At 31.2% G+C, this 25628-nt stretch overlaps 1 protein-coding gene across 9 annotated transcripts in view; it reads left to right on the top strand.

Moving 5' to 3' along the window:
- The window catches only part of LOC149805378 (uncharacterized), a 145111-nt gene that overhangs the window by 50783 nt on the left and 68700 nt on the right, over positions 1–25628 (top strand). For all 9 annotated transcript variants that reach the window (XM_089949846.1, XM_089949845.1, XM_089949844.1 and 6 more), the window contains 12 exons: positions 3035–3133; positions 8148–8173; positions 9049–9140; positions 13551–13739; positions 14029–14087; positions 14632–14654; positions 15918–16024; positions 18196–18321; positions 22378–22433; positions 22685–22795; positions 24337–24447; positions 24942–24985. In XM_089949846.1, the coding sequence (XP_089805972.1) occupies positions 3035–3133; positions 8148–8173; positions 9049–9140; positions 13551–13739; positions 14029–14087; positions 14632–14654; positions 15918–16024; positions 18196–18321; positions 22378–22433; positions 22685–22795; positions 24337–24447; positions 24942–24985 (1043 nt within the window). The remainder of the gene's footprint in view (positions 1–3034; positions 3134–8147; positions 8174–9048; positions 9141–13550; positions 13740–14028; positions 14088–14631; positions 14655–15917; positions 16025–18195; positions 18322–22377; positions 22434–22684; positions 22796–24336; positions 24448–24941; positions 24986–25628) is intronic.

Here is a 25628-nt window from a genome sequence, read left to right as displayed (position 1 = left end):
ATGATATAAACCATACTTCAGAAACAAAATTAGGTAGGAAACTCAGAGAGACTTGTTGTGTAAGAATCCAACCTAATTTAACACTTGAAATCAGAAAGATAATAGGTGATACATGATCTAATAAGAAAAGGTTGTCCCACAACAAGGGTTTTAGGCCTCATGAACATAAATAAAGGGAAAGAGTCATTGATTTGTTTGTTTGTTTGTTTGGCATAATACACGAATAACTTGAAGTATACAGTATTGAAATGATGATAAAGAAGTTGTCATGCGGATGACAAACAGACTTCTAGACAGCTAACAACATTCGAGAAATAGTACTATAGTATCGGACATACCAGATGATGGTTACCAGCATGTTGAAGATTTTATGAAATATTTTAAATTGAAATTTCTTCGTGACCTATTCGAGTACTGCTTGAAAAAGATAATGTGAATGCTGTGAGACATATTTGAAGATTTTATGCATTTTTGAATGAATCATAACAATTTTATACTAGACCTGAACAGTGTTACAGTGCACGTGTACTAGCTCATGATGCTAGTTTGAAAAGAAGTAAAGTACAATTAGAATTACTAATAGATAATGATATGCACTTAGCAGATTAATTATCATTGTATACAATGGATATATTAAAGCAAATTGGGAGTACTACTTAGACGAAGACAGACATTTAAAACATGATAGAATATGCGTTAGGTCAAGGTCAAGATTTTATTTTATGTACCTAAACAATAACACTTTGTCTGTTTGGGTCATGTGCCAATCAGTGCTTGCAAATGACTTTAACTGCGAAACCAAATAACTAATCAATGTCATCGAAATGGTGAACAAAGTTTTGGTTGTACTTTAGAGGTAGCGGTACCGACAAACCTACGCGACTGCATGTATTTGCAAGACTACTCATTAGACCATGAAACAAGAATGTGAATTATGAATATTACAAAATATTTTCATTTGTGAGAACAAGTGTTCAAATATCTTAGTACATATGTATTGCGTACACGAGAGAGAGAGAGAGAGAGAGAGAGGTTATTCTTTATTATAATATGAATTTGCATTTGCATTTAAGTTTAAAGCTAAAGTAAATACATAGCATCCTGTTATTCCATCAAGGACCGTGCCTGAAGTCTTGCATACCTTAAATACTACTTTGAGGCAAAATTTCAACCACTGAAAATGATAATCTTCAATCTCTTTACGTATTCAAAAAATATATTTTAAAATCTACGCAAGAGAACGAATATGAATACATATGCTAAGGAAGAGAAAGATTGTGTTAGTTTAAAATTTAAAAAATGATATTTTAAAAATCAATTTATTGTAGATTCACAGTGCTAATGATAAAGGAGATCTCAAGTATGACTTATACAACAACTTTAAAAACCAATATGGTGACACAATGAGGCTATTAATGACCGCTACAGATTCACTAAGTTGACGCTGCTTTGCACTATGACATGTGGACGAACAGCTTCATTATAATTATAAATAACTACTTGTTTGTATGATCTTTGTGTATTAAAATAGTGTAGTTTTGGTTTCAACAGTTTTATCCTTCTTGCATAATTTAGTCCTTACCCGTGTTCCTTTTTTGTATTAATTTTTCTGTTAGTTTACAAATTGCTATAGAGTGTTATCAGCTGCAAGCAGCATAGTTTTACTACGTCGGTATTTGTAGCAGTGTGTCATCCAAGTATACAGGTATCTGATAACTGCGCATCCAAAATCAGCTTTTAAAACAACATTTTAACAGTGCTTAACAGTGGGAAGCAGACTGTGTAACAAATGTTCACTATTAAACTTGAGCATCTTAACTCCATATCACTTTGAGTCTTTTTCTCTAGCTTAGTCTTGTTCCTTCTTCTGTTTGAACATGGCAATCATCAATAAAGTATTTAGCTTTTCCATATATATGTATGTCCAGTCATGGTTTGATAGAATACTAAAATTGTCACAGATGTTTAACAATGCTTTAGATCTACATTGGTGCCATTTGAATTAATGGTTTGTTCGTCGGGGAACAGTACTGACTATTCAGACAACAGTCTTAGTATCTGAAAGTATCTTCATTCTGCTTTTGCCAACCATGCTGACCACAATGGTTGATTTGCTGGAAGTTCTTTTCACACTGTACCATGAATCTGTTCAGTGAACGAGCTTTGACAAAACTGACAGTGTATTTATTTTAAAAATGTTTAATATCTTGCATGTTATTTATTTTCTATTTCATAGATTTTTCTTCAGTTTTCTCTTTACTGGAGCGTTGAGGTGAATTGTTCGTTATTGTCTATTAATTTCTCTAAAGCATCAGGTGCTCATTATCTAATTATCACAAATGTTCGTATCTGCTAAATCATAAACATTAATCTCTCATAGTTTTGCAAGTAAATTAGTTAATGTTGATAATATCTTTTGTTGTCTGGTATAATTTTCAATATCATTTTTAAGTTTTAGGCTTCTGGTCAGTAAGTTCGAATGTGCTCCTACTGTTCTTATAACACGAATCTTCTTTACTCTACTATCTTTGCAATAATCATATAACGGCTGATATTGTGGTTCTGGGCCGTGTAAGGTTTGCAAAAAAATGTTTTGAGGGAGATTAAGTTTCCGTGGTGGGGAAATTGCAAAAATAAATATGGAAATAGTGTGGCTGAACATTTAGTGTTTAAAAAATTGGGTTTGAGTAATGATACAAAGGTTTGTGTTTGGCCAGAAAATACCGTCGCAATAATACTTAGACAGCTGGCTCCCCAATAGCACACATATTGCACTGTTGTCATCCACAGCAGTGAAAGCATGGCCATTTGTACCAACTGATTACTACAGAGTACGAGTGAGGATGGGTCAAGAAAAATTACAATAAATATCTGTGTTTCATAAAATTATTGATATTATTCGATATCACCAGAACGATAATTGAAACTGTAAGCATAATAGTTTCCTTTTACAAAAGGACACTATTGAGTCTCAAAAAGAAAGTCTGATTATACCAAATATGATATTAACTTGCTTTCTTGTCAATTTATCAAGGTTGCAGTGCTACTTCATGCTCCAACCATGGGCTGTGTACAGAAGGTGGCATTTGCCACTGTAGTCTCGGTTTTGAAGGTTCATTGGATTGTACAAAAGGTAAGTATGGGTGGAGACTTCCAGTTTGCATTAAGTTCTTTAAGCATGAAAGCACATAAAAACACACAAACACACACATACACACATACACACACACAAACACTGATCTACATTAAGCTGTGCATTGACGGAGATTTATCTCTTCACAAATGTGGTTTTACAGCAGTTTTCTTTGAAACTGTTGAATTTTTACTTTTTATTAGCTTCTATCTAAGTTAATATTGATTCCATAAATAAAATAAACTCTTAAGATTAAAACATGAAATTTGATTTAAAATTAACCTATTTTTTAAAAAGTGAAACATTGAATTCACATCCATTTGATCCAGGTGAGTATGTCGAGCAACATGTGTCAAACAAAATTACAAACAAAACATTATGTAGTTCAGAAATTTAAAATTATTTAAAGTTATTCCAAGTTAGTATTTGTACTGCCCAAAAGATCTATTTTTTAAACTCGCAATCTCTTTTTCTCTTTATCAGTACATGTTGTCTTTCTACCGTCATAAATCCATCGATCGATCAATCGAGAGAGAGAGAGAGGAAACAACTTAAAAAATTCAAACATTTTAATTAGTCTGTTTTACAACCTTGTTGTTATATACTTTTTTTAAATGGACGAAATACATACATAGCTTAAACTGACGAATTTACAAATTAGTCATCGATTCGCCAGCTTGTGCCTTTTTTATGTCATTGATATCGTGTAACACTATAGAAAATTCAATGGAAAGTGTATTCATTATAAATACTTTGTAGCTAACAAGTTCAAGGTTTTCATCAAGTTCAAAGTGTTTTCATTTAGGAAGATGTTTCTCTTTTATTTTTGTTTTGGCAGGCAGTGTACGGATGCAATAAAAAGATTTTATAAATCTAAGTGATAATCTTATTGAAGGCGTGTTTCTTAAAATTTTATGACGAATACCTGCACATCGTAATTAGATGAAAAGTATACACACAATATTGCTCTGTGTCTTTCTTAGTTGTAATTAATTTGCGCATTTCGGTCCTATCCAATCTTTTTAATTTTCTCATTTTTTTTATTTCTTTAACTGAAATTCAATTCAATGGTAGACTATTTAAAAAGTTGGTTTCTTGACCTCAAGAGGATCGGATTTCAGGCCCACGTCTTAATGTGAAATAGTGAGATACATAGAAAGCGGATTTATTTAGCACACGGGGATAAATGTTCTAACCTAGTTCACATTGGGATCCATGGTAATTAGTAAATTTATGAAAATGCATTGATAGAAGTTATTTTTGAAAGTAGAATTATTGCCCACACAAGGATAGGAATTTCTGGTCAACTTGTAATTGTAATGTCAAATATATCCATGACATGACTGTTCGGAAAATCACAGGTTCTTGAAAATTTGCGTATTACAGCGTGAATAAACTTAAAATCTTGTTTACGGGTACAGGATCGATTATTGAAAAAGTCAAAACTAATGCGTGAAACAAAATTACTATATAGTGCATGAATTAACTTACTTGTTTAACTATTGAAATTGTGTTTTAAAAATAGTATCGATTGTCTTGCCACAGGCAGAATTTTATGGGATCACCATCATCATGTCAACCATGATGGGAAGTTCAACGGCGAACAAAATGACAATATCGGCTAAATAATTTGAAATGTTCTGAATAAAATAGATATAATTAAAACGTATATTTACATACTTTTAGTTAAATAAATCGATGATGAAGGCGTTGATACTAAATTAGCTGATTCAAAGGCATGTGGGAAAAACGGACATATCCTTAAATACGGATAGCAACTAGAAAAAGATGAAGATAAAGAATTGTTAACAAATTCACCACTAAATATTTTAGAGGCCTTACTCAAGTTCCATTTAAATGCGTACAAAATTTGTGAAGGTACACGCCCAAAAAAATAGCAATAATTTGAAGGAAAAAAATCCACAGTTTGGTTATGTGGAAGTACATCTAGAATTAATAATCAGATATATGAAAAGACCGACTGAAGTACTCAAAGTTGAATATAGCGATTTTTTCACCACAGAACAATACATATGAAGCCATTGAACAGAGATAAAATGGATCGTGTCACTAAACATTTATTTGACATTTTGCATAGCGATCATCAAGAGGAAATGAGCTAACGTATGACATGCATGTTTGACATGATTGAACATTTATAATTAATTGCTCAGAAGAATTTTATATGCAGATTTATCTGACTGGGTTAAGAGGTAATAGCTTGCACGTACAAAGAAGAAATGCTACTTTTAGGCACTGGAATCAATTTTTTAATACTCTTGAACACACTTAAACGACTTACTGCTGCTTTTTTAACAAATACACAAGTTGGTTCATTAGATGTTTAATGAAAATGTAAGACATTATCTAACTGAGAAACGAATTTGATATATGATTTGGTGTATCTGAGGTATATTTTAGGTGAAGAGGAACAAAACCAACAACGACTAACTCCATATAGGAAAAGAAAGAAACAACATTAAACCTGTTAGAGTACCACAGACAGATCAGCTAAGACATGTTCTGATGTTGACCATATTTAATTAAAGCGTTCCTAACCATTTCAAAGATGAACCGTCTAGTCACGATGGAATTAAATATTTATCCAGTTTGTTGTCATGACAAATATATATATATATATATATATATATATATATATATATATATATATATATATATATATAATGCAAACAATGGTTTAAAATGTATTATGTTTTAATATGTTTTAATTTATTGGAGAAAAAGAGACTGTTATAATGTAAATAATTTGACATACATAATTTCTTAAACGGGATCAGTTGTCAACATTAGAAATTACCATCAGTTAAAACGTATGTTTTTATTACTGTGATTCTATATATATCATCATGCAGGTGGCATTGTGTATCGTTCTTGGAGACAATGCAAACCATTAAATACAGTTATGTTTTGCATGTACCTCAAATGCAATATTTACATGGGTACTAAATGCATTCATTTGTTTTACAACTGATTGGATAGATTAATATAGATTATGTTAGAGATATTGAGATCAGAAATGAAAAACATATGATAATGTTTTCTTAAACTTGAAAATAATTTATGTATGATTTGCTGACCCCAAAATAAGTGTGAAGGTGACATTTATGCAAATACAATGGTCCTCTAATCACATATAATTCTCTATTGATTTTGCAGTCTGACATTTTCATTTATTCCATTGTAATGCAAGATTAATCATGTTTCTTTCATGTGATCTTTGCATCTCTTGTATTTTATTTTTCCAACTCCTTTACCTGTTGCACTCTGTTAAATTTGTAACATTTTACAACTACTGTTATCTCTTCATTGGCATACTGGTCTCTCATGCCAATGAAGTGGATCATACATACAGCTGGTTGAACCATTTATTTGTACGACTGAATCTCAATTACTACAGATGATTGTAAAACAGAATCATCAAAATCTGCATACTGTTTTAATTTTACTTAATCAAAATTGTCCACAATTTTTTCTGATATCAGCAGCTTTTGGCTTAATCATATGGTAATCCTTTGTGATCAAAGCTTATATAGTATATAATATATGCTTTATAATAAACTGAACATGGGAAATTTTTTGTTGAGGAATAATGCAGAATTGATGGAATATTTGTGTGAATCGATACTACGTTATTTGCCTAAGTATTAATATTAAGTCAATAAAGTTAGTGTGTCATCCATTTAAAAATAATGTTTAATATTCTGAAATTCTGACTGTTTCTTCAATTTGGAATTTAGGACTTCCAGATGTATTAGTGATCATGTAACCAGATAAATTGATCCATTCTTGTGACCCATTTTCTTCCTTGCTCACTTTGATCAGCGTCTTGTCTATTTATGTCTGATGAGAAATATTGTAACTATAAATTAGTTTTGTCAAAACATCAAACCATTTTGATGTTTAAGTTTAGCTGTAATACTTTCACATTCTAGTCATTTTGGTTCTGTTAAACAAACCAACTACAGATGCTTTTGTGCCACCAAGTTAAGAAGTACACAATTTCCCTTTTCCAGCAACTTCTTAACTTTTTTTATATAACTTGTTTCCTGATGTTACTTTGCATAGGATTTTGTTTAGAATTTTGTGGGTATAACACCACTTTTCAGCACATGATAGGCTATACATAACGACCAAAATATTTGGTGGAGGATGAACCCAGAAGACCCCAGGAAAAAAGACCACTGATATGGGAAGCTACTGGCAAACTTTATCACATACCCACATTGGCCGAGACGAGGCTTGAACCCATGTGGACAGAGGTGAGATGTGAGTGACTTTTATAGACAAATGCCTTAAACCAATCGGTCATTCTGGGTCTCAAACTCTGCATGGGACTCAGTCATCATGCTTTGCATAATATAGGCAATTGTAAAAAATTGCACCTCTTGCAAAACTGGTGATATTTTAGTTATTATCACTGTTTCAGTAGCTAACTAGTGAACTAATTGCATACACGAGTTTGTACGTTTTAGTTCATGCAGTAGTATGTAAGTGTTCAGCAACCTGTTATGTGCGATTAAGAAAACTCTTTTATGAAAGAAATGATTTTCATAAATTTTGCAAATGGGCCAAAAACTCAGACACAAATGCTAAAAGAGTTAAACAAGCCTATCACTGTGTGTCTAATATATCTTCTTTCTAAACATCTTACTATTTTTATCAACAAAAGGGACAGAAATCTGATCTGTGGTTAAGAAACTCACTTTTCAAACACTCTATTGTTGTTTCAGTTTATATTTGAAAAAAAATTAAAAGGACCTGTGATATGCCAGAAGGCACCAATTTAATACTAATTGTCATAATTAGCAGTAATTAAAAAATACATTTTGGTATTATTATTATTAGTAGTAGTAGTAGTAGTAGTTGTAGTAGTAGTAGAGGTAGTATATAAATTGTTCATTTAAAGATAGTAGCTAAATAAAACAAATATTAACTTTGAATGCAGTTTAAGATTTTTTTAGTCGGCTAAGATATGTATTCTATATTTTGTTAGGTAAAGGTGACCTCTCTAACCAACAGGTAACTATATTAAAATAAAAACAACTTTCTTATGCTTTAAAAAATATCTATTATATGCATATAATAATTTTGATGTAATGTTAATATGGTATCTGTAAAGTCTATAAATTTCTTCAAATTTGGTGGGTTTTATTTTATTTCTTTAACATGTACTACATGTATTACATTTTGTAACTGATGTAAACTAATAGTGTTAACTAATCTGAGAGCCTTTAACCTGAGATTACTCTTTCATTACAAAATGTCATGACAGAATCGTATACTGTGTTTGAAGCTCAGTTTTTTCTGACCACTGCTAGTATATTTTGACTGCAGAGTTGTTATTTTTAAGACCTATATTTCAGAAGTAAAACAGAGCATCCATGGTTAGACTGTGTATTCATCATCAACCTCAGAAATGCACTATCAGAAACTGATTTGATTTTTTCATATGAATCACATGAAACTTAAATGGTGTTACTGGCATTAGTGTGTAACATTTCAAGACGGGGGAGAAGGAGGATTTACTGATATGCCTTATTATCACTCTAACTGTTCATGTACCTACTTAGTTCACTCGTAAATACATGCCTGATTTTCTTTACAAAAATACTACAGATGAACAATAATCAGGTGGTTTGGAAGTTCTGTCTTTGATTCTACTGTTGGTGGACATTTCCTTATATATATATATATAAGGACAAAGGTCGTGCCACTCACAGTTGAATATGTATTTTAATATGACTATATTAATTAGAGGTACTGTGTAATTATGTATCTCTGCAATGTGATGCACCAAAGAGTCCTCATATCATTTTTCATGTAGACAGCAAATGCTCAGGTCTGGGGTGAATGATTCTAACTACCTCTGACTTCTTTCCTCTCTTTGGTACTAGGTGAATTTTGTTGAGCCAACACTCTCAGAAGGCAGTGTTATCACATGCTTCAACTCAGAACCCTGCATGTTCTCTGTATTCATCGCAGGCGGGTATGTATTTCTTACCTTACCATTGTTTGAGTGTGCAGTATGTTTTATGGGGGTAACAATAAAGCAAAAAAGGATAAAAATGAAATTTCAAGGATTATATTCCATGGAAGGTCATCCTTAAATTGTTCTTCATTACAATTTTTAGAATGATCTGTAAGTGATGATTTGTGTGTGTGTATATTTCCTAATTGTCTTGCATATTACCTTTCTTGTGAGAAACGTAGGGTAGTGGTCACTCAATCCAACATTCAGTACATTAACATATACCACATTGTCTGGTAGGTTTGTAAAAATGTGGTCAACAAGAGTACATGATATGTCTGTTACCCTTGTGGGTTCTTTTACCAGCTGGACAAGGCCTAATGATTCAGTAAATTCCACCCCATTGTTCATTTGAATATTGAGTAAGCCTTTATTTACATCATCTAGTATATATGTTTCTTTCTCCTGTGCAAGAACATTTTCTATTTGTTTCAAAATGTTATCATTCATTCCAAATTGCTCTGGAGGAAGGTGACCTATAAATGAAACCATTTCACATTATTCAGAGAAACCTCCTCCCAAATACTAGCAATTTCTTGTGACAACAAGTCAGGTTGCCTTTATGCATTTACATCCTCCCTGATCTATAGATTTAAAGATCTAATATAATTTAGGGCACTATGAAATACAAAAATGTTTGTAAATGGAACTTATTTGTAAAATTTTCAGATAAAACAAAAGAACTATCTTCATTTACAAAATATTTAATCACAAAATGCCCTTCCTAAACCAATCTCAGTAAAATAGATATGTTAGTCCAGTTTTAAAATGATTGCAACATTGATACCTGGAGAAAATCTTCCTTGTTGCAGACTTTAATTAATTGAATTTAAAAAAAATTGAGTGCAATCATACAAATTTACTGTTTTTTCACCTTATAATTTGTGAATATTTACTTCAGAAAAGATAAACAAAATCATTGACATAAGAAAAAGAAGCTATCATTTTATTGGTCCATCTTTACCTAGTAGGTTTAATTAATATTTAAACAAATATACATTCACCATTTTCATACTCCTTTCCTGTAATAAAGTATAATGATATTAACCATTTTTGCACTCCTTCTTTGTAATAATGGACAATGAAATTTCTTTTTTTTAAACTTTGTGTCTAGATCCATTTGAAACAAATTTCTAGAAAAATGAATTTAGTTCTTGTGTAACTTTTTGAGGAGTATTTGGTAATGCAAGCCAAATATGAGTTAATATAATAGTACCCAAATTGTTATTTTTTTCAAAGGGCATTAGTAATCTACTCATGACACTGGAGTGGAAGATTTTAAATTGTTCTTCTTATGTGATCTTATTCAAGAGTGCTCTTAAAACACGCATTTCACTACAAGAACAATTTTAAAGACTTAATAGTGTTTACTTCCTTAATTATTGTCGGCATGTTTTCATGTTGTAATTTTGTGGTGTTTGTTTTTGGAATTTTGTCTTTGTATATGTTTTTATATATGTTATCTATGTTTTATGTGTTATCTAATATTGAAAAGTGCTTAGAGCTTCTAAAGATTAGGCACTGTACTAAGTCCACACTATTAGTATTACCTGCAGCTTTATCATACATATATGTAATATAAATCCAATATATGTTGTATGCCTATATTTGAGTAAGAATTCAGATTATATCATGATCAATCTCTAGTACCTCTTTTTTCCCCAAACCAAAATGCTTTCATCTTTACAATATTTAATTCAAATTTAGAGAACTTTGCAAATTGATATGTGATAAATCCTATTCTAGAGATCTTTGCAAATTTATGTATGAAATCTAGTCCAAGTACAGAGAACTTTGCAAATTGATATATGAAATCTAATGCAGATTGAAGATAATTTTTTACTGACATCTAAAGTTAGTTTGGTATCATCAGCACATTGTTATTTACATTTTCCACCTTTATCCCCTTAGTAATTGAATGATTTTTATCAAATGTTAACTGTTTGCACTGAGGCAATCTTTGTTAAAGCTAATATACTACACCATTATCTTAATATACATGTTAATCACATATTACATTAAGTTGGCAGTGCATCTGATTCACAATCTAAGGGTTGCAGGATTGATACCTACCCAGGCCAACCAGGCTTGACTGTATGTGTCCTTGGGAAAGGCACTCAGCTCCCAATTCCAAAGCATGGATTAGTCAAATAATTTTCACAAGTGATCCTGAAAATCCAACAAGCAACCAACAAAACCTATTATTTTGAAACCAATTTAATTTAAAGTATGTTTCATATTCTTTAAATCAATGCACGCTTCTATAAAATTATGTTAAATCACAAAAACTGCTGCCAAATATAAAAGTTTCAAGTAACATAATAAGAACCATTGAACTTAGTGTTTTTTAATTGAAATTTCTTTTACCTATTACATTTGAGCAGTTTATCAGCATGGCTGCTTTATTTCATCAGACTTGATATACATATTGATTACATGCCACTTTTGGTATTCTAAACTTAAATAGGTGTTGATTAAATGTTGTGTTTGGTACTGATATTCTACTGTACCAGACTTAATATAAATGTTAATTACAGGCTGTTTGTGGTATGGCAGATATACATACCAAACTAAATATAATGTGTTGATTACAGGTTGCTTTTATGTATGGTTAATATGTATCATACTAGACTATATATATATATATATATATATATATGCCAGTATAATTTCTAGCACAATGACTAGAGAAAAACTAAACATACATGGTCCAAACAAAACATGTAAAACAGATAATGTCATTTATCTCATCAGAGTATATCAGAGAAACTTAAAAGCCACACAAAAGGATCAACCTTCATAGATCTGATTGTTTGACAAAGAAGCTGTACAGAAGCCCGGTCACAGAATACTTCTCCTCCCCTGGTCACACCTTCAGTGATAGAACACTTATTGCAATTTCTCACAGTTCCAAAACCAGGAAAGAAAAGGAATCTTACTGGATATGCTGCTTTAGAACATTGAAACCAAGCGGTTTAAATCTTGAAGACTAGAAAAAGACAGCCATGCACAAATAAAATTATCTTTTTGCAGCCGACACATTTTCTTTGAAATAATTCTCTAAATTTGCTGAATAGCCTATAATTACTACTACAACAATGAAATATCAAGGATATAATTTGCGCTTACATAAATTTATATAAAATAACAGATGTTATTATGAATCATCAATTTCTAGGTCAATAAAAAAAATTTCCCAGCATCTGCACCAGGCTGAAATAAGCTAGTTTAAACATAATAAATTTAAAGGTTTAATTCCTGTAGAAACAATCATTAAAGTTTTGCAAACACAATGGTTCTTCTGTTTTATTTGTTTGTCTTCTCTATGTTTTGTATTTGCCTTTGAAAAAGACTCGTTAAGAGTCAAAAGTGCTCAAGCTACTTAGATACTAGTTTTGCACTGTTCACTGTCCTCTCCTTCTCCTCCCCTGGCAACACTTTCAGTGATATAACACTTATTGCAATTGCTCACAACCCCAGCTAGAGTTCCCAGACCAGGAAAGAAAAGGAATCTTACTGGATACGCTACCTTAGAACATTGAAACTAAGCAGTTAAACTAAGAGGACTAGAAGAAGAAAAAACATGCACAGATAAAATTATCTTTTTCAGCCGACACATTTTCTTTTAAATAATTCACTGAATTTGCATAATAGCATATGACTACTATAACAATAAAATATCTGGGATATAATTTGCACTTGTATAAATTTACATAAAATAACAGATGTCATTATGGCTCATCAATTTCTAGGTCAATACAAATATTTTCCAGTATCAGCAAATAAACTAGTTGAAAGATAATAAAGTTAGAAGGTTAAATTCCTGTAGAAACATCCATATAAAGTTTCGCAAACATAACCATTTTTCTGTTTTATTTCTTTGTCTTGTGTATGTTTTGTATTTGCCTTTAAAAAAGACTCATTATAGAGTCGAAAGTACTTGTGCTAGTTAGATACTATTTTTGCACTGTTCATTGTCAGTTTATTGCATTTATCTTAATCAATTCCTGACACATGTGATCCCTTGCTGGATCCAGTGCACTTGAAAGGATTGTTATGTGCCATATGATTTGTATTCTTTATATATATATATATATATATATATATATATATATATATATATATATATATATATATATATATATATATATATATATATATATATATATATATATATATATTACAGGCATTTGTAAAACATGTTTATTACAGGACATTTGATGCATGGGTCTCCAACTTATGCAAACTATACTTGTTTTTCATAAATAAACTTAATTCTTTTTCATTGAGGCTTCAATAGAACAAAATTCTGGCCTTCAGAAATTAGTGCAAATTTGTGTTTTAAACAACATGATCTTTACTTGACAGGTCTGATCCAAAAGTTGGAATTCAGCATGTCTCTGATGATCTGAAACACATTTTGAATGTGTCAACACCAGTTGTAGTACAGTATGTTCCTGGGATACAGAACATGTTCGAGTCACTCATCAATATATATGCACCACCAGTGAATACATATTTGGGGCAGCAGTATGTTTGCCTGGAGGCCCATGACAGGTTTTTCTTGTCAGCTTTTTATGACACATTTTTAATCAAAGGTCACATGACACTTTTGCACACTGATCCAGTTTAGATGTCATCGCAAAATAATTCACTTTTCAACATTTCCTGTCGTAGCAATTACTTAGACACTTAGAAAAACAGTATTTACAAGTATCCAATCACATTATACTTCTGAATACAAATGCATGTTGATCTTACAAATTACCATCACATTTTTCTCAGCTTAAAGGGAGATAATAATAATAATAATAATAATAATAAGCAATATAAGTTTGTATTGCAGCACAACCCACTTGGTTGGATCTTCCCGTAGATGTTTAAACATTTTCTACATAAGTAATCGTAAGTATATAATATATATGATTCATCGAAAACTAAAAAGTCTTATTTGCATCAAAAACTATACAAAATTATGCTAAAATACCCTTTCTTAAAATATATGGTAGCCATTCTGTGTATGTCATTTCTTTTTATGACAGTAGGTTTAGGCATTTCCCCTTGCTTCTCTGAGAACTTGTCCCAGAATAGTGTATCTATGTGAATGATGGTATAATTCGTTCATTTTGTTAAAAACTTGTTTGTGTATTATATTGCAATCTCTCTATTTTGCAATGTAGCTAAATTGAATGTCACTAGTTATAATGTGTTACTTTGAGTACTTGTCTTTATGAAATTTATGTTGTTGAATTTGATAAAATTGAGGAAAATGAGAAAGTTTATTATAAATTAATTTTTGACATCATGTGAAGGTAGCCATTTTAAAAAATACAACAATTTCAAATGGAACATATACCTGAATAAGGATAAAAATCATGCCAATGATCTTCTATTTTCACATAATATTTTTGGTATATATTGTAAACACACATTCTCAATTTATTTAAAGCACGGATACGCCATACTGAGAAGGTGAGTAGATTATATGAATGGACACAAAATGGTGAAGATTTATTTCAATACTGTTATGTTCACATAGGAATAATTTGGAGGTGGATGAGAGAGAGAGAGAGAGAAAGAGAGTTCATGACATTTTGACTGTAAGATCACTAAAATGGCTTTAAAGTATTTAAGATATGGTACACCAAACTTTGAGGCCCCCCATGCCAGCTCAGCTCTGTCTGCATGGGTTTGATTCTCGGGCTTGGCCAATGTGGGTATGTGAGAGAACTTGCCAGTACCACCCCATGGTTCAGTGGTTCTTACCATTGTTTTCCCTGTTTCTTCCTCTACCAGTTGTACAGGTCACCATGTATAGCCTATCCTGTGCTGAGAAATGACTAAAAAAAACAAAAACATAAACCAGACTTTGAGTAGGGACCAACCATTTAATTTTGCAGGGGGTGGTAAACACAATATTTTGTCACTATGAATGGTCACAATGCATACATCGTAGTGATATGACTGAAAAAATTGCTACAGCTATGTTAAAAATTTCAATCACACACACACGCCAAACAAAAACAGCTATGAAATTTTGTTTTTCTCACAGGAATCACAGAGTGTATGATAATTTGATGAAATAAGGAATTTTGTAGAGGCTTCAACTTTTTTAATGGGTCATTAACCACACTGTTTCAGGCTTGAATCAACTCACAACAGACTTTATATTTGTAAATAAAACCATATGCCCCTTGAGGTGCACATACGATACATACACAAAAATCATATGTGTGGTTGTTTTGAGTTGGCAGAAAGAACAGTCATTTGATATGGTGTTGAGGCTTTCATTCATAAACCTTATCAAAAGAGTTCTTTCTCGTGACTCAAAAGAAAAGATTAATGTAGCTTTGTGTTTATTACATAACCCCTTTATTACATAACCTGTCTTTTATGCTTTCTAAATAATTGTAAAAGTTTACAGTATATGGAAATATGGATTCAACATCTGTATTGAATGTAGCATTGCTAGCCTCCTAGGAAGATTGTATATTTCAGATCCAATATTATCTTATTCAGCTCCAAATGTTTCTATATTATAAACACTCATTGATAATTACCATTAATGCATAGTTTAGTTATGTGGCCATACTTAAAAGTATAAGTCAAGCATATGTATATATATTAAGCACCAATTGTAGTATATATAACATCAAAGTGATACCATTATGCATTGGCATGTGAAATGTTCATGGTTTCAAAATGTATTTTCACTTGTTTGTCTCTGTTTTGCAGTTCAAATTCATTAATCCAACACCCAAAGCTAATTCAAGATTTGTGTGTGAAGTCAACAAAACATGTCATTTATTTGTGTATACAAATGTAGACACTTCTTCCCAGTGGTAAGTATTTACAAGTTTTAGGTCTTCTGTAATGCACCCAAAAGGGTCCTACAAAACCTATTGAATCAGACAAAATCATTCCCCTTTCCTTTATGCTTAGTGAGAAAGAAAAACACCATTGGCGACAGAAAGAAAAACAGCATTGGAGCATAATAATACAAAATTGAAATCAATATAAATGATATTAGTAGATCAAGTCACCATTGTTTCTCACAAAAAAGTAGTATAATCAATGGGAAAAATCTGTTTATGTCAATATCTTAGGTAAACTAGTGAGAATTGTGAGAATTGATTTTGAAAATATTAAATTTTGTCCTTTAATATTTTTAGGTTTGGATTGATAGGGATCAGTAGTTTATAAACAACTTATTTTTAAAACAAAAATGTTGACCACTGAACCATTACATTTGTAATATGACTGTGGTTCTAGTTTAAGTCATTTTTTATTGTTTTCTTAACTCTTCATCATTTTCATATTTCTTAATAAATTTAAAGCTAAAATTACCATGACCTTTATGTCAATATTTATCTTATCAAACATAAATGGTTCATCAGGCAGATATTCTAAAGATATACATAACTAACATATCTTTAAAAGCAGTTACTTTTGAGTCTTCATCAATAATTTTAGCATTTAATTTGTTTATAGTACTTTCTGTTATTGTCTATATAGACAATTAACTTTGTATGAAATCACCATCTAGACAATTAACTAATCATATGAGATGAAATCACCATCTAGACAGTTAACTAATCATATGAGATGAAATCACCATCTAGACAATTAACTTCAGTTGAGATGAAATCCCCATAAATACATTTTTAACAAATAGCCACTCTAATATAGAGAAGGACCCATTACAATAATTCCTTTAATTCCTATATACACTGCATAATTATTACTCAAAGTTATCCAAATTTGAGAGTTATGTTTGTATCATTCAGTATCTATATGCTTTCTTCTTTGTCATCATTAGCAGTCATTCCTTATTTAACTTTTATCATGTACATTTCAAGATATTCAAGAAATATTCAGGTATTGATATGATCAAAGTTTTATTCATATCGTTTATATCATAGAATATCTCATCATTTGAAATACTGTAATAACCAACTTCAAAACCTATTCTCTCTAAAGAAATGTCAAATTTGCAATCTCTGTTATCCCCCCCCCCCTTGGGATTTGAAAAATATATATCTTTCATTGACTGATTTGCGAAAGTAACATAGCTTGGCTGTGCCATTTAATGAGAATCCTTGTGAAACAGCTCTGATGACCCAATGCAGTCTTGCAACTATTTCTTTTATTCATTAACAACCATATTAAATTTGTAGTGACTTATTTCCTTATGGCTTATTGCATTACTCTTCAATGTTATTCAGCCTAGTTATCACAGAGTTTACACATTTACTGTATTTTAAAACTTTTGTATATATATACGCTTGTCTTTAATATCTTTCTCAATAAACAATTGTAGAGTTGCACCAAACCGTGTAAAAGCTAGAAGAAAAATAAATCCGATGGCACAGATCACCAAACCTCCTAAACTAGCAGCCATGATACCCTTTCTAATGAAAACACTTGCCGTATCAACCCCTATAAAGTTTACAAATTTATAAACTATATGACATCTTTTCTTCACAGTTCTAAAATTCCTTCTATGTAACTAATCATTCTTAATATCACTGATTGCCATCACCTGAAAAATTAAGTCCATTTTCTTATGTTAATTGCACTTAAATATTTATTATTTTGTCTTTTGGTTCTTGTTGATACATTCTTCCATCCATACATATATTTTATTGCATGATTTAATGATAATGTAATGAATATCCATTATTCAAATGATTTTGAAATGGGTGAACAAACAAACACCTTGTTAGATTTTGGGCTCATTATTTGATATCATCTGATCATCTGTGGTATTTACTGGCATTTATAACATTTAAAGTGTCTTCTGCAGCACTGCCAATAACTCACAATTTTAGGAATTACTTTTACTGGAGTTAAGATAGTTACATAAGAAAATGACACCAGTAAATGTCATATAACAAGTTGTATATGTGATGTCACTGGTAAATTTCACTTTGGAGATTCAGTGGCATTTGTGACATCCACGGGGTCTACATGGCTGTGTTTTTAATCATTATTGTTTCACTTCAAATTTCAGTCATGCAGTTGTTTCCTTCTCTGGAGTTTTTGTGCAGCCAGCAATAGTAAATGGATCTAACTGTTTCACAGATGTTTCGTACAGTTTTTCACGAGAAGGACATCGCACTGTGTGTCTGAATGCAGAGTAAGTTTCGTACAAATTTGTGAGGTTTATTTTAGAATTTCTTTCAAAGAAATATTCAAAGAAACATTACACAATGACCTATAAGATATCAATAATGCAGAGGAAATCTTGACAGATTCACCCAAAGTAATTTTACATTAAAGTATTTGATGATTTGACAAAAAATGAAATCATTTTAAAACAGATTAATTCAGTGATTACTCATTCGGAAATAGTGCATTAAAAGAAGTTTATGCAATATATCTTAAGAACTAATAAAGTTCTCAGATACACTTTTCTTTGCTCCTGCCTGATTTGACATTGACTCAACTCGCACAACTATTTGACATATTTTAATGCTGTTGCAATCCTGTTTGCAAGTGAATATGCCCATGTGTTCTATTTAGAAAATGGCAGTACTATTTTGAGCATTTTGATTCTGCAAAATTTCTTTCATAATTTGTCAAGGCATGTTTTTTATCAGCCTTTGCATAGAAAGACTTTTGGGTTATATTACCAACATCTTAACTGAAGTTATAAAAAGTAAATCAGATACCTCTACAAGGCAGACAATAGTCAGTCTTTATACACAGTGTTATGACTCTATGGTCTTAAACTAAGTAACAGAAAAAGCAAAAGCATGAAGTTTTATAAATTTCAACAAATAATTTATTTTCCTATGTTACATAGTAAAACAGTAAGAAGAATTTGCAGTATTGTGACTTAAATCCCAAATAAACTTAAATTTTATATCCAAAGTCCACAAGTGCACAGTATTCCAAATGAATTCCAGTGTTGTTCTGAATGAATTCCAAACTTGAATGTGCCTTTGTGCCAAAAGTCTTGATGTATCACAATGATATAATCCAGAATGACTTTGAATGAATTCATAATATTCATAAAAGCGTTTTAGTCCAAAATGTCAATTAGCACTTTGTAATTCAATGAATAATTTAAATAAATAATTCCTCTAAATTATAACCGAACACAACTAAAACTGAATCCACTATGATATTAAAATAGGAATGAATAGTTATTTACTTGGTCATCCTAACTGAATTATGAAACAACAAAATGCCCTGGACCTAGGCCATTTCCAGTGTAAATTTCCATCAAATTCATAAACAAAGTCAGGTCTCTATGGTTACATTTTAGAAAACAATCTGACAAAAATCATGTAGACCATAGCTTCAATTCCAATTAAACATTCTGTTTACCAATGATCATTATCTTAAAGTTAAACACACAATATAGATATACACAGCAGTACATAAATGTTATAAGTGGTGATGAGCATAATTCAGATAGATTTGGGTTTCTGTTACATTAGTAACACTGTTACGAATTTAAAAAAAAGTAAGTATTATCATCAATTTTGAATGTCAGCAATAATTTACCTGTTATTCAGCTTTACCATTCCACAGTTGAAATACCTCATCCATACTAGGTGCACTAGGCTTAACTCCTTGTTCTATAGATTTCTTAATACACATGCATTGACCCAGTCTGGCCAACATCATAGACCTGTGCACTTAAAGCATCCCCATTCTTTTTCGGATGATCATTGAATTAGCACATGGAAAGAAACATTATGAAGAGGTTCAATATCTGCATGTGAGGGCTTTGCTAAATTTCTGGTTTTGAGATTCAAACTTCTTTGTAATGAAATTATCCTCTGCCCATACCTATCAAAAACAATTATTGTTTGGCATAATAACATTAATAATTGTGTAATTCTGCTTTGTCACATGACAAAGATACTTACCTCCACTCTTCTATGTAGAGAGTGGGACGTTATGATAGGAATATGTAATCAATATCATGGCTCCTTAACAAATATGATGGTTTACAATTGACATGGTTCCAATGTTAATGTCATTATTGTTATTAATATACAATACAAAATATCTCCTAACAGTCACTTATTAGACAGCTTCCAGTCACCATAAATGTTTTATTAATGTTTTTATAATATTATTGCAACTCAGCAATGATCCTCCATGTGTCTATAGTTTGTAAACTTAACAAAATAAATAAACTCTGACATTCTTGTTCATTATTAATGCATTATTAGTTATCATATTTCATCTGTAATTGTTTAAAAAAATCATATTAAGGTTTCTTGCACCCAGAAACTTTGCTTACAAATGTACACAAGTGGATGGATGTCCCATTTATTGTCAATAGTCAGATGACGTTTTGGACATTCGTGAAAGTTAGCACACATATATATGAAGAGGAAGGCAAGATTTGGCAAGATTGTGTGCCTATCATAAAGGGCAAGAAGCTTGATAGGTTCAAGTGCAAACCACCCAGCTAAGAAGGTCAAGCACAGTAATATCCCTGTGACTACCCTTCAGGAGAGGAGCAAGAGTTTCAGGATGTGGGTCACAACTTTGCTTCCAGAACATTCAAAGTTATAAATAAGGCTAGACCTTGAACTCAGATATTAGTACCAACTTTTTTCTAACCTACAAGCATGACACAAGTCACTTACACAAAACTCTATCCTCAATCATGGACAAAAGCCAAGCACACGATATAAATTAAATATACATAACACCTCCTCTCATAAAGAAAAAGAAAGATTTATACATAAGAGCCAAATGTATTGAAAAAAATGAGGTCACACTATAATTTATGGGTTGATGATGTAGGCCATACTGGGATAATGCACATATTCAAAGAAATCCCTAGAAGAGGGTGAGATGTTTACATTTAGCACGGAGGAGTCACTTGTGAAAATTTACTAGCAACAACACTAAAACTTTACACTGACTAGTCTTTGCATCTATATTTCATGGGCATTGGCTGCTTCATCACAAACGATATCTACCAAATTAATTCAAACATGTATTGGAGGCAAACTAATGGAAGAAATTAAAGGATTTCAGGGAAAGGAATGGAAAAAGCATTAGTCGAAATTCATTTAAGTGAACAGTATTGCACAAGATTGTGAAAAATGTTTGGAACAATAATAATCTCCCTTTACTTGCTGGTTCAAGTTCAATTTATGAATGAAAGTCCCCATTATACTAATATATGTCAAAAAGGTAACAAGTGTTGAGATTTGAAATGACAATGATGTTGACTTGTGAATGTTTTGTATGCCCTTAATGCCCTTAAGACAGATCCTTCCATCTAACTTGAAGTAATTGGATCCCAGCAATCCAGATTAGCTGAATGATGCTGACATGTTTACAATGTTGTATAATTATATCGGAATTAAATATCACATGTCCTGTTTGATGAAACAACCTAAAGATATTATAAGTGATCTCTTCAATGTTGCATTTTGTTTTTCCCCAGACATTTACAACTTCACCTTTTTCTTTAATACCCTCTTCCACTTTTATAATGACCTCTGCTTTAGTCAAACTTGTATAAGCGCATAGAAGAAAAATAAAATAATAACTCAAGCAAGAAAATGATGCTAAAGTTATGAATTTATTGTGCTTAGAGTTTTGACTTACTGAATGGGGTATACATTAAGACACAGTCAATGACTTTAACTGAGTGCATATGTTTTCCTGGTTCTTTAATTAAGATGTGATACAGAACCACTAATGATCCAAAACAGATTCATAACAATGTTTTAATCAATGAAACTGACATTATTTTCAATGATCTGAATGATTAGAAACAATTACTAGATTAAAAGAGACAACCTGAATTCATTTCCTTGCTTATTTATTAATTACAATGTATGTTTTTAATAGCCTTGTAATGTTCTACTTACACACAAACTAAAGAAGAGATTGAAAAAAGGTATAAAGAAACATTTCTGAAGTAACATTTATGAATAAAAGAAAATCTAAGATTATACATGTGAAAAAAATGGGGAAAAATGACAATGGTGAAGAAGTGTTTCAAGCATAGTAAAGGAGTCATTTTTCCCTCCTAGTTCAAAGACAACAATTTACCATAATTCTCTCAAAACTTTATCTCAATTTATATTCTTTTGGTTCTTCACACAGAGTCATTGACCTCAACATATTAACATTCAATTGCATATATATTAATTGTGAAAAATGTCATCTTTGTGCTTTGACCAATTCTGTTTCATATTTATTTTAGTGACAGAGATGGTGAGAGCAGATGTTTTATAATGGATATAATTGGCCCTTCTAGTGGTAAGTATTCTGTTTCTTTTGATCCACATGTGCATGATTATGTTAAATGCTTGTATTAAAATATTAGTTCAGCTGTTACTGTACAATACTTCACTTAAAAATATTATGCTCTTTTCTTATCTTGTAATTTTTATATTATTCACAGTTTGATGTATTGACTTGTCAAGTTGTATTACAATTATTTTGTAAAGAAAGTACCAGTAACATAAAATGTTTGTAAACCTTTTTGTGCACTTGTGATTTTGTTTCAGATCCTTGTCAGTCCAATCCATGCCAAAATAATGGCATATGCTTGCGCAAAGATAATTCTGCTTTCATGTGCATATGTGGGAAAGAGTACCAGGGCTCCAAGTGTGAGAGAGGTGAGTAAACCTTTCATTAAACAGCAGAATATTTCTTGCACGACTATTTAAATTGCATTCATAGGCAAAGAAGAAATATCAGCCATTTATCAGAATGGATACAACACACTGGATTTGTAATAGCATCGACAAGTTAGTACAAGGGACATAACTTTGTAAATCAGCAAATACTGCCAAGTCTGATATCTTTGGGAGAAATAACGTCTGTGCCTGAAGGGTAATGGATTTTCTGTGTATTACTCTGGCTGATAAAAAGGTATTCTCTTCTTGCTGCAAGAACAAATTCTATAGTCACACAATCAAATATCATGTAACTTGAAGATTTATCTTATATTTTCACATCTGAATATATAAGCATATATTTTTCACTTGTGACAAAAAAGAAGAGTAAAAACATACAAAAAGTATATCACCAGTAATTTTGTATATTTCACACTTGAGTATATTGATATTACCAACCTTTAAACATTGGTTTTTGTGAATTATTAAAATTTATATTTACCTCTCTTAGATGTAATTTTAACAATTTATTATTTTTAATGTACAGTTCAATTACCCCATACATAAAATGAAATAATTACATGAACCTCTGTTTTCAGCTTGTTTGGAATTAGGAACATGTCATTCATATTTTATTCTTTTGTTACTTTTCATACATCTGCCACTGTAACAAGTGCATTTAACTGATTTAGAGAATGCTAGTGCAATCATAAAAAATGAATTGTGAACATTTAAAATATATCATTTAAAATATATGCATCGCATTTAAATAACTAATCAAAAATATTTGTTACATATATCTTATGTTCAAAAACTACTAATATTGGAAGAAAATTAGGCCATGCTGATATAGTACATTAGTATAGGCTATGTCTTTCTCAGTATTAAAAGCCTGTGTCCACATGTCAACACTGTAATAAAATAAGCCTGTGTCCACATGTCAACACTGTAATAAAATAAGCTTGTGTCCACATGTCAACACTGTAATAAAATAAGCCTGTGTCCACATGTCAACACTAATAAAATAAGCCTGTGTCCACATGTCAACACTGTAATAAAATAAGCTTGTGTCCACATGTCAACACTGTAATAAAATAAGCCTGTGTCCACATGTCAACACTGTAATAAAATAAGAAAATACAGTTATCTTTATGATCTTTTTAGTCTTAAGATTAAAACATTATTCAATAATTTGTAGGAGTTCTTTCCTAAGAACCAAAATAAATTGAACTTTATGCATTATATAATTTCTTCATTATGGGATCATAAGTAGATAGCAATATGTAATTCCGTCTATATTGGACAATAAGTAGATTGTATTATAGAATTTCTTCTATAGTGCACAAGAAGTATATTGCATTATATAATTCCTTGTCTAGTGGACAAGAAGTATATTGCATTATATAATTCCTTCTATGTCGGACAATAATAAGCAAATTACATATGTAAGAGACCAAAGAAGGATTATTTTGCAAGAAATGGAATTAAAAAATTATGAAGATCAAGCACATGCCTAATAATTATCTCATATAAATATTAAGGTCCCTGTCTCTCAACGGATTCTACATGCCGGCATGGATATTGTGAAGTCAATGACAGAGTTCAGACCTGTTTCTGCCCACTTGGATACAAGGGAACAAAGTGTGATATTGGTAACATTTGCCAGTTATTTTCCTTTTTCTATTAAGCAAATTCAGCTAGCCATAGCTATAGAGCAATCCATCATGCAAATTCATTGCACACTTATTAGTCTGTTTATTCGTAGTTTGGCTGGTAATTATGGCTGAATATTGTAACCAATTGGAACATACACATTTTCAAACTATGAGAAATATCAACCCATATTCCATCCTATGTATTGAAGGTAAACATATAGCATCAGAGTTCAATTTCAAGTCCATGTTTCCATTTACATTAAATATATCACATACGTTGCTGACAATGACTGTACATACAAAATCCTACTCATGAATGCAATCGATAATGAATTTTCAAACACTGTAATTTACAAGATCGGTTTTTATGCTGTACATTTTTTGGCTTCATGCAACATGTAATTTTATTTTATTCAGAATTAAGATCCACAGATACAAGTTAAACAAATGAGTACTGTATATGTCATACTTTGTCTTACTTTCCATTTTAGCCATTCCAGATGAAGTCAAGGATCCACATAATAACATTGACGTTGTAAGTAGACAGATATACCAACAGGTGGATAAATAATTCTCAGATTAGGCAGATAAATTTCAGAAATGAAAGTCATTTTAACTTTGTAGCTATTATTACAGGGTGATTGGTATTTCGTGTAATATCAAATTGAAAGACAGATACACTGTATGAGGGTATATTTACATTACAAGACTTGGAACTGTCATAGAAAATTTGCCAAGCATTTTCAAGAGTCCAAAAGTTTAGACTTTTGTATGCAAATGTTGTCAACTTGTCATGATTTTTTGGGTGTGATTTATGCCACTTTTTATTCTGTGAATATGTTACTCATAGAAGGTCATCTTGTATGAACTCTGTAAATTACTGAAAATGCTTCTATTGTGAGGACAAGTGAATCTGTGTTGTCTTGGATTGAATTCCAGCATTATTTATTTCCTGTTAAATATTGACAATACAGTCATGTACAGCTACCAAAATCTATTTCAATTTGAACTTAAATTAATTAACATACATGGATCATAAACTACATGTGAGATTGCAAACACTTAAAGTGGAAGTTTTCAGTCATCCCATTTTTTATCCAAATTATGTATAGTATGAGGCAGTGAAATCATTACAGACTTGACCTGTTTAGAATATCTTACAGCCCACAGATTTTGTA

This window comes from Sinohyriopsis cumingii, chromosome 2, assembly GCF_028554795.1.
Source record: "Sinohyriopsis cumingii isolate HCF-2022 chromosome 2, ASM2855479v2, whole genome shotgun sequence".
Classification (NCBI taxonomy): Eukaryota; Metazoa; Mollusca; class Bivalvia; order Unionida; family Unionidae; genus Sinohyriopsis; species Sinohyriopsis cumingii.
The sequence above is the reverse complement of the archived record's forward strand: the minus strand, read 5'-3'. Positions and strand labels throughout refer to the sequence as shown.